Source organism: Leptosomus discolor, chromosome 3 (genome assembly GCF_034619465.1).
Source record: "Leptosomus discolor isolate bLepDis1 chromosome 3, bLepDis1.hap2, whole genome shotgun sequence".
Lineage (NCBI taxonomy): Eukaryota > Metazoa > Chordata > Aves > Leptosomiformes > Leptosomidae > Leptosomus > Leptosomus discolor.
This window is the reverse complement of record NC_141393.1, coordinates 30,893,633-30,904,031: the sequence shown is the minus strand read 5'-3', so window position 1 is coordinate 30,904,031 and position 10,399 is coordinate 30,893,633. Positions and strand designations below refer to the sequence as shown.

Here is a 10,399-nt window from a genome sequence, read left to right as displayed (position 1 = left end):
TTGCCCTGGTATGCTATGGTATACCTCTGCGGCCAGAGACTACAGGCCTGGTCATGAAGCCACAATGACCCCTTGGATTTGAAGAACACTTCTTTAGCCTTTCTTTAATGTAATTTCTAGTTTAAATTGCAAACAAAATGGGTGGATTGTATGAGTAAGTGTGTCCTTAACTTACTATATTATTAATACGGTACCATGCAGACACCCAGAAATGAGAATGTAAACACAGGATTCCATCAGCCTTGAAAGGTTACAGTCTTGATAATACACTCTTTTTTTAGCTGCTTACTTCCTATTACACACAAATCAACCTAATTATCTACCAAGGCATTTTTCAACTGTTAATTCATTTTTAAAATTTGGAGTAATTTGGCAACAAATCTCCCCTAGCTATACCTGGAAACTCTTAATCGATTTTGGCTGGAGAAACAATACATTTAAACACAAGACAATCTAATCTCAGACAAAAATAAATTGTATTTTTATCATGTTAGTGTTCAGGCTGAATAGCAACTTTAAGTCTTTGAAACATTTTCTTACTTAAAGAAAACGTTATCAATTTGCATTAAAATTAAATATTGTGGTTTTCATTTTGTTGAACTATTGAAAAGTCTGGAGTGGAATTTTCTGAAAGATGCAGAGATTGCCCGTAGCTTCCATAAAGACTCAAGCCTGGCAGTAAAATCTTCGTTAATTTTTGGTTGCATTTTCCTAGACTCAGATTTTAGCACCATATGTGGACTCCAATGATATGTCGGGCAAAACTAGACCAATACTTTCAAATGCTAAAATTTAAATAGGAAGCCAAAAGCAATTATGAGATGTGTATAATTCACAAAACTCTCTTCACAATTAGTAGAGATGGTGGAATACTCCTCAATCAATCTGTAATCAATGTATTCCACTATTAAAAATCAAGGTATTTTGAAAATGTCTACTTTATTGCTAAGGAAATTTAATCCCTTTCTAATGGCCAAATTCTACTTTTTGTATCCACATTCAATACAACTATTAAGAAACCAGTGCTAAAAGAAATTATTAAAACTAAAAATATTGAGAATTGTTCTTTCTTAGGTGACATGGAAAATTCCTTCAGCTTACTTCTCTAAAAATCAATTTTATTTTGTGCTAGATGAACTTTACCAAAAAACCAAACTCACAAAAATAATTGTGAGGGTCGCTCCAGTCAGTGTTAGAGCTATTCTCAGAACCAAGAGTATATGATGAAATTTTTTTGCCATTTTCTTTTCTTTGTATAGACTTTGAAGTGATGGACATCTAAACTGTATGCCCACCAGTGATCCTGCAGCACTGATTTAATTTCTGTGAGATGCTTAGTGTTTTGCACTTTAACACTGCCTTCAACTGCTCAAGGTAGGAAAACCAATTGCCTTGCAAATTTCTTTCAAGGAAAAAGGTAACACGGTTTCCCGAGGCAGTGAAAAGGGCCCTTGAGGCAGGTCTATATTAATTTTATGTTCAAAATGAAGTGGCTCATTGATTTTCAGTATTCTTTTGCATTTTGGTTTGGCAGTAGGGTAAACTATTGGGAAACTATTTGACCTCTTCAGGTGCCTGTGCTAGCTATGCAAAATATGCTCATGTGGGTACAACACAAATGAGAGGTTGAATAAGAATCACTTAAAGGATAGTAAAAAAAGTTACCATTGTAATTTTTGTGTGGTAGCTGAGCACTAGAATAAGCCTTTGAAAATGGTGGGTTTTAGCAAAATGCTTGGTTAGAGCTTTTAATAATACAAGTCAAAAAAATCTCTGTGAAAGAGAGGAAATGTTTATCATAATAATGCTTCAAACCAATGTAAAATCCTCTGATCCATTACGTATTACAAGATACCAACAAAGGACACTACCTACACTGTATTTTATCTTTGAAAACTAATGGCCTGAAACTGCCAAGATCTGAATTACTTCTATAATACCACTTACATGAATAAGGACTATTCATGGAATTGTCAAGAGCAAATCATGTCAAACCGATGTAATTTCCTTCCACAATGTGGTTACAAGCCTTGTAGGTGGGAGAGAAGCAGCAGATGGTGTGTATCTTAGAGCTTTGAACAAGTCTCACACGACATGAGGAACATAAACATGGTTTTGACGAAACTTCCACAGAGTGGGTGCAAACTGGCTGGAAAACCAAAACTATAACCAGAACAATTATCAGTGGTTCAATATTAATGTTATAAAAAAATTCCAACCAAACAGGTGGCATCTGTCCTGGCTAGAGGTCTCTGTTCTTTTAATTAATGACCCAAACAATGAAAGGGAATATATTAATTGTATTTGCAGAGGGCATAAGCCAAGGAGGCACGAAGGTCTTGGCCAACCACTTTGTGGGCCGAGATGAGAATTCAAAAGGCACCGACAGGCTGGAGGAGCGCTGCGGAGAAAACCACAACGAAGTTCAGCGGTGACAGGCACAGCACTACGAGAACAACCCCAAACCCCTTTGTAATGCGTTTGATCACCCGGTATTTGCCCCTTGGGCCCAGATTTCTTACAGATAGCGGCAAGGACCTGCTCTTCAGTGCTGCTGCTTCACAGTGCCACCGCTCGGCACTTCATCCGGAAAGGCCCTGGTCTGCTCCACCAACATCCGGAGCCGCAGCAGTTCCCTCGGCGCAAACTCCTCCGTCTCCAGCAAGCTCGCTCCTTGCTCTCCCCGGGGCCTGGTCCGTCCGCCCCTTCTCAGCCTCCGCCCCACGGCCGTCGCTCCGTGCCTCCCGCCCTGTGCAAGGGCCGGGACACCAGCCGAGCCGGGGCAGGCCCAGCGCGGCGCGGCGCAGGGGGCGGGCCGAGGCGCGGAGAGACGGCGCCATCTCAGCGCGCCCGAGGCGGGGGAGGTGGCGGGCATGGGGGCTCCCGCCTGGCGCGGGGCGCTGCGCGTCGTCCGCCTCCCCCTCGGCGGCGGGAGGGCTCCAGCGGCGCCGCGGCGCCACCCGGGCTGCAGGTCCGCCGCTGCGTTTGCCGACTCCGCGGTGAGTGAAGCGTGAGCTCTCCGCCGGCGAAGGAGCGGGACGGCCGTGCCTGCCGGCCGCCGAGGATCGGGCTATGTGCCTGGGGGGGGAGCTGCGGGGCGGTGGGTGGCAGGGCGGCCGCCGCGGCCTGGACCTGCTCGGGTGCCCTGGCGGGCTGTGTCCTGGCGCAGGCGGTTCGGGAGTTGCTCAGCGGCGGGGGGGACACGGGCGGCGCAGGGCGCAGAGGAACGTGAGGCTCTGCCCGGTTTTTGCCTGGAGCTGAGGCTATTCTGGGGAAGGAGCGAGCGGTCGCCCTCCGCCCGTGGTGGTAAAACGGGGCCACCAGGGAGTAGGTGGGACGCTGCCAATGGAGGTGCCTGGTAGCCCGGCCGGCCGGCCGCTGCGGGCCCGCGGGGTGCAGAGAAGCTCTCGAGTACCTCTTCTTCTGCAGTAGCAGCGACGTGGGGACGTGCTCCAGGACCCGGCGCTGCCCAGGTACCTGTGGCACGGCTGAGGGCAGGGGCACCCTCTGGCCAGCTGCCGGTGCTTCACTGGCGCCTCGGCACCCAGGGTTTCTTTCACAACTGGTATCGGTTGAGCTTGAAGCAACTGTAACGTGAGACCACCAAGGCTAGCCTACTTTTAAAGCTTCCAGCTTTTAAAGTGGCATTTTGGTTTATTTTAGCACAAGCCCTCATTCTTTTTTTAAGTGTTAAGATTGGTAATATTTAACTGTTTGTCTAACCAAAATGCTCATTGGGGTTATTTTTAGCTGGGCCCCGTTCTTGCCAGCTTGCTTGTTCTGCAGGCTCCCCTTGGGAGAGCCTGTGCGCAAAATGGTTTTTTGGACCAGTAATGAAAATTTCTCAGCCTGCAGGTGTGTTCTTCCCTGTCAGCGTTCTCGGCTAAAACTGCAGGTTGGTGCATACACGTTCACTTTTTTTTTTCTGTTTTTGTTAGTCCTCAAGCTTCAGGGATGAGGCTCTAAGGGACAAACGCGCCCAGATCCTGTCACGTGGGCTGCCAAAACAGAAGCCCATAGAAGGAGTTAAGCAGGTGGTGGTCTTGGCTTCTGGAAAAGGGGGAGTTGGAAAATCAACTACAGCAGGTAAGATTTTTTTTTTTTTTTAAATTGTTTACTTTGCACATTTTGTAATACTTCGTAGGGAGTATTTGGGCACTTGTGTTGTCATTACCTTGTACTTGAGTCGCACTAACATAGCCCTTCACCTCTGTCGAGTCCCGTTGCAGCCGTTGAGTATCTATGTGGGTACGGAGGTGTTGGCTTTAAATGAGGTGCAGATCGAGCAGACAGCTTTGAAATACTATCTTCATAATAGTGCGGTGCTGTCCTGGGACAGTCTGCTTTCTTAAGAGGTGATGTAAGCTGAGGTGGAGGGGGTCATCTGCCAGTGCAGTGATACTGTTCGTCCTTCTCTAGCAGTGTAGGTGTGCCTGTACAGTGCTCCTCTGTGCCTTGTCGGCACAGTCATGTGCTCTGCAGAGGACAGTAATATTTAGAAGGTTTCAAAATCAGGCCTCAGTCAAATTTTCTCAACTACTTGTATAGGCATCTCATAAACAAAAGGTCAAACAGTAGTTACAAACCATACAAATTGATCAGAGCCTTGTGAAGTCCCTTGAACTCTTCTCTCAGCCCCACCATTAGGTTTTGAAATAATTTTTCTCTAACTGTGCAGTTCCTAGGTGGTAGAATAAGATACTGCATGGGTTACCAGTACTGCAGAAATAGTCTTGAACTTAAACAAAGATGACACTGAAGGTAAACCTCTTTGAAAAGATCTCTGTGAAGTGTTAGAAATTTGTTTAAAGATCTCTTCCTTAGCATCTAGAGTGGAAAAGTCATGCTTTAGTTGAATGTGTCTACTGCTCATGTCCATTTGCTGTGGATAACACTTTGATGTAGCTCTTAATTTCTCATTTTGTGGTTTATATTTCAGCGTGCTTGAAAATGACTGTCTAGAACAGACAAACATGATGTCCATAGTAAAAGTAACTGTACTTAAAAGAAAAAAAATTAAAAGTATTTTTTTCAGTACATAGTATACATATATATATACTATCCTATACAAAAGGTACACATTCTTGTACAAAGACATGCAAAACAATCAGCACTTGCATTTCTTAATGTACCTTTTGGTTGATGATTATAATTCATAGGCTGGTTGTTTCAGGTTACTGAAAATACCAAATATCTGTTTGTAAATCAACAGTTTATAAAATGAACATAATTTGAACAGTAAATTCAGATTATCTTCCTCACGTCTGCAAACAAATGTGCTAATTTAAGTTCTGCTAACTGGTGTCTGTATGTTCTTTGTACATCTCTGTATGTAATTTGTACATGAAGTATGACACATGTATAAATAATAATTAGAGTTGGGAGTTCATACCCATGCATTTAAAAATAAAAAATTGGGGTTCAACAAGCATTGAATAAGAGAGTTGAAATGTAAATGAACCATTCAAATATTGCTGTATCGGACAGCCTTTTGTTAAGGAATGTATTCATTTGTAGTATTGAGAAGAAAAAGGAATCTAGATTTGAGTTTATTAAAATGAGAATAGATTTCATGGTTCAGCTGAACAATTGAAGATCAGATAATTCATATGAACAAAAATATTGCATGGCATCGTTGCTGAATTATGTACTTGAAATGATGTTCTTCGTAATGGAGGTGTGTGGAGAACATGTTTGGTGACAACTCCGCTGTCTAATTTTGAGAGCAGGAGTTGAAAAGGAAGGACGATAGTATGCACTTCTAATTCCTAAAGCACCACAGAAAAATACCATTGGTCTTATTGTTGGCATCTCTCTGAAAGACTGTTTGTATTCTTTCCCTGTCCTGGTTTGGCTGGGATTCTATCACAGCCCAGCCATGCTAGGCAGGCCCAAGTCAGCCAGAGCAGCTGACCTGAGTTGGCTACAGATGTAGCCCGTCCCATAACGTCATGGTCATTATAAAGGGGAGTGGTTTACTAAGGAGGGAGAGCTCTTGTGGGGTTCCTGCTGAGGTTCTTCCTGTTCCTCCTCTGGCTTCTCCCTGGTCCTGAGGACTGGGTATTCATTTGGCTGAGTATAACTCTATATCCCTGTTGGTATTGGTGTTATCTCATTAAAATCTGTTCTCGCTTCCACCCGTGGGTCTGCTCCTCTTTTTCCTGATTCTCCTCCCTGGCTGGTGAGGGGTTGTTGGGTGATAGAGTGACTGTTATAGTTTAGGTTCAGGCTAAATGTAGACATTCTCTCAGTGTGTTTGTGTTTCAGTTGCTCCGGATCTCTGTTTTGGGGCAAGTAGATATGTATTCTGGTAAAGTTTGTCAGGGACTTTCCTTAACCTGTTGAATTCAACTTTCTGTTCATTGTATGTAGCTTTCATATTGTATTCTCTGTTGCTTCTAGCACTTTTTGGTCTTCTGAAGTTCATGTAGTGAATGATGGAAAGAAAAAATTGTGTTATAAGAAAAATACTTTTCAATGTGTGTTTAAATACTTTGCTGGGTTTTTTTTGTTGTTGTTTGCTGAGTATAAGTGTTGATTGGTTGGTTTGTTTCCTATGTTTCATAGCTCTTTCCTGTCAAGTTTCTGTCTCTTACCAGTTTTCTGCTGTATTCACACCATCTGGCCAAAGGTTTTTTAAAATTTTTCTTTTTCTGTGCCTTGTTTTGCCTTACCCTGAAGATGAGAGTACTGTAGAAAATTGACCCTGGCATGAGAAGAGTTCAAAGTGTGCTCTTGAAAGAAAAGTTTCTAATTTATTGAAACTTATTGTTTTCAGCTGTGGAAGTGGAATAAAATTAATGGCTGGTGTTCTTGCTCGCATTTTGTTAATCTTACAGTTTGAGGAAAATAAAACTGCTGATACTACCGACTGCCTTGGCCTTCAGACATTTTTAGCAAAGACTTAATGGGCTGAGATTTTTGGTTATTCTTCAGGACAGCTAATAAAGACAACACATGGTGAAATGTATCTCAGTCCTATTAACAATGTTTGGGGTTTTTTTCCTCATGTATGCTTTTATTCTGCATGTAGGATGTACTGTTATTGTAACTCACGCTTGCAAGGTAGAGCCAAAATCCAGGTATTTGCCTGACCAACCCGTACAGAGGTCTGGGCTTTGGCAAAGGTGATAATAGTATTTGTTTATGGTTCTTTTCCAAGATTGATGTCGTGTTTTTTGAATCTGGGCCTTCTCTAAATGTTAAAGTATTCTGATAAATAGTCATAAACTGGTTATTCTATTTCTACATGCCACTTACATTGAGATGTAAGTACTGGAAGTTAACTAAGATGCACTCTCTCTGAAAGATATCTCTAGGTATTTTATTGATGATGTAGATTAACTGTGTCACAGATGCAGACACACTCAGCTGGCTCTGTACATGTCAATTTTGGACCAAGAAGTTTTATTTGTGTTCTTAGCTCAGTGTTTTGAGTATTCAGCTGTTCTATTCCTAGGGCCAGTTTGTATTTGGAAGTTACAAAATCCAAACTAATAAACCTTCCCAGGCTTGTACTGGTTTCAAGAAGACTAACTCAGATCTCCCTGTGCATCATTTTTCATACTGGCTAGCTGGTTAAGCATGGGCAGAGATACCATGGTGACTTTTCTTGTAGCCTGCTGTGAAGTTTTAGAAAATAATTAAAAAAAAAAAAAGACAAGTTGTATTGAACTTCTGGCGTGTAGCTGCCCTGCTGTGCTACACTCCTGGTTATGGAAACTTAGTTAGGGCCAGCATGAATGTTGAGGGTCAGGTTCTGTCCCATGCTGCATCTCTGTGCCCACTTGGAACTGACAATAGTAGAAAGACACAGTGGAGCATAATGGTCAGCTGGGATTCAACAGAGAGCACGAGGTGTCCAGCTAGACATTCAGCTAACTCAGGTTTTCCCACCATATTATTCCCACTGTCTCACTTTTTTTGCTTCAGTAGTCAAATGTCCTTTATTGAAAAAGGGCTGTGGATCATACTTGAATTTTCACACATGATAATTGTGTAGGCAGACAATAGATGTATAAAGTGGTTTTAAGACAGTGTGTGGAGTAACTTGCTTTCTTTTTGCCTCTTCAGACATGAGCTGCAGTTGATTTTATCTTTTTTTATTTCTATTTATCATTGGTTTGCTTTGGGTTTTTTTTTCTCCTTATCTGTGATTTGTAGGTTGGTCTCCAGGTTTCAGAGGATGAATTTTCCTCTGATTGATTCAGGGAATGATTAATCAAGCATCTGTTTAAATAGCAAACTGAAGAATAAAATCTATATGCTTTATCAGCTTAGGAGTAAACAGAGGCTGTATGCTACTTGGGGATAGCTGTACAGTTTTCCTTGTTAACCTCCTCACCATTTTGTTTAAAGGAACTTATCTTTCTCAATACTTAGTTATTTAAGCTGGGGATCTGCCTTCCCAGCTTGTTCTCGCTGCCTTCATACTCTTCAATTAGAACAAGGCTGACTGCAGCTTATCTTTCTTAAAAGGCTCTGTGGACAGACATATGGCAATGTGTGAAGAAAGCAAAAGATGTTACCCAAGAAAGTTGTGCATGTGTGGTGTGGGGTTTTTTTTTGTTGTTTTCCCCTTTTAAAAATGTTACTGCTTGGATTATAAGAATTTCCGTTTGGTTATACTGGAGTTTGTAGGAGGTCTTCCAACATAATTTAAGCTGGTGAGCCATAAAGGTACCATTTTCTACATGTGCTTTTTAGTTATTGGAGTTAAGTATTGATGGAAATGTAAAAGCTATAAACAAACTTGCAGTCTTTTTAGTTGCTTTATCCTGTCTTTCTGTTTCTTTAGTTGTTACAGATGCAGGGTAGATGAGACTTTATTTTCTGACATAAAAATCAAGTGAAAAGCATACATTGCACCTTTTTCCAGAAAACATCCACGTTTAATATATCACAAGAAATCAAAGAAAGGGGCATGATCATCTTTCTGGTCTCTGTGCTTTAATAGTTTAGGTTGATACTTAACCTAATCTCTAGTTTTAAGAAAGTTCACTAGAGACTGTGGTGAAGGTTACTGATGGTAAGGTTATTTTAGTTTTATAGTATAGTGTCCACATTTCAGAAGTCAAGTAGGTACATCAACATTTTTTTCTTAATGTTATCCTTTGGCAAAATACTTAGATTTACTTTTATTTTGCAGTGTCCTCTAGACTAAATTTAGCATTTGCAACTTCTTGCAGATTAGGTTGAGTTTGTAAGCCTGTTAGCAAACATGGACTAAAATATGAGTGCTGCTGCCACATAAACTAGTAATATTGCAGAGGTCCAAGAGTCTAGGAACCAAGATGATGGATGCAATTATTAAGTAAGTGTGATGTATTTATATTGTATTTACTGTTGTTAGTAATGATAACATTCTCAATATTTAGGAGTTAAGTTTTCTTGCACTTAATATTTTTTGTTTCTTCTTCTTTCTTGCAGTAAATATAGCCCTCGCCCTAGCAGCTAATGATTCGGTAGGTGAATATCTAATTATTATACTTAATGTGAAACAAGAGTGTGTGTCATAAAAAAAAAGGTTACTGCTGGGGGCAGTCACATACATTAAATCTAAGTACTTGGCCGTTAATTTCTTTATTTGTTTTTCATGGACTTTCGAGTTTATATTAATTTGTTTGTATTTTATCTGTACCATAAATGACTTAGTGGCTCTCGTACTTCATCTGGGTTTGGCTGGGTCCTTTTCCTTGTGTGTCTGAGTTCAACTGCACTTCTGCAAGGATATATAGTCATAGTAGAGGATGTTTGTGCAGGTTGGGGACGCATAATAAATAATTAAATTCTATCACTTCAGAACACTGACTTGGAAAAAATTTAAGTGCTGGATGATGTCCAAAACATTTTTTTATAGCTCTAAAGATTTACTTTTTCTGGAGAAATTAGTGTGTAAAAATACTCTCTATATATAAACAGCTGAGGAAGAAAAAGGAGCTATGTATCTTCCCTGAAGCTTGGCAATACATTTTTCTGAGTGACAAAATATCATTGCCCATTTTGGTATTGCTCAAACTGTTACTTGGACTAAAAATAGACAGTGGGAACCATTCAAGTGTAAAAACAACAGGTCTTCGTTATGTCCACCTGCTGCTATAAACTGGGAGTAGTTCCACTGTGAGCATTTATTGCCACAGACGTAAACTCAGAAGCAAGCTTCACTTCCGATGGAAGGCTGTATAATGCCGGCTTTGTACTCCTAAATCATTAATTAAATACGAAGTATCCTCAAGTACTTTAATGGGGTAAATGTAGCATCTTCTAAAATATAAGTAAAAGAAAACAATGGGTAGGAGGAGTGAGGTTTACATGCAATCTGCACGCTTCTTGTAGGAATTTTGTAAAAGATTAAAAAAATTTCCATAAACTCAGTCGTACATGCTAAGAAGAGAGTGTT

General features: G+C 40.9%; 1 protein-coding gene across 1 annotated transcript in view; it reads left to right on the top strand.

Moving 5' to 3' along the window:
- Nucleotides 1-2,873: 2,873 nt before the first annotated feature.
- The window catches only part of NUBPL (NUBP iron-sulfur cluster assembly factor, mitochondrial), an 88,450-nt gene continuing 80,924 nt past the window's right edge, over nucleotides 2,874-10,399 (top strand). The window contains exons 1-3 of the mRNA XM_086462430.1: nucleotides 2,874-3,008; nucleotides 3,939-4,086; nucleotides 9,430-9,464. Of these exons, the coding sequence (XP_086318556.1) occupies nucleotides 2,874-3,008; nucleotides 3,939-4,086; nucleotides 9,430-9,464 (318 nt within the window). The remainder of the gene's footprint in view (nucleotides 3,009-3,938; nucleotides 4,087-9,429; nucleotides 9,465-10,399) is intronic.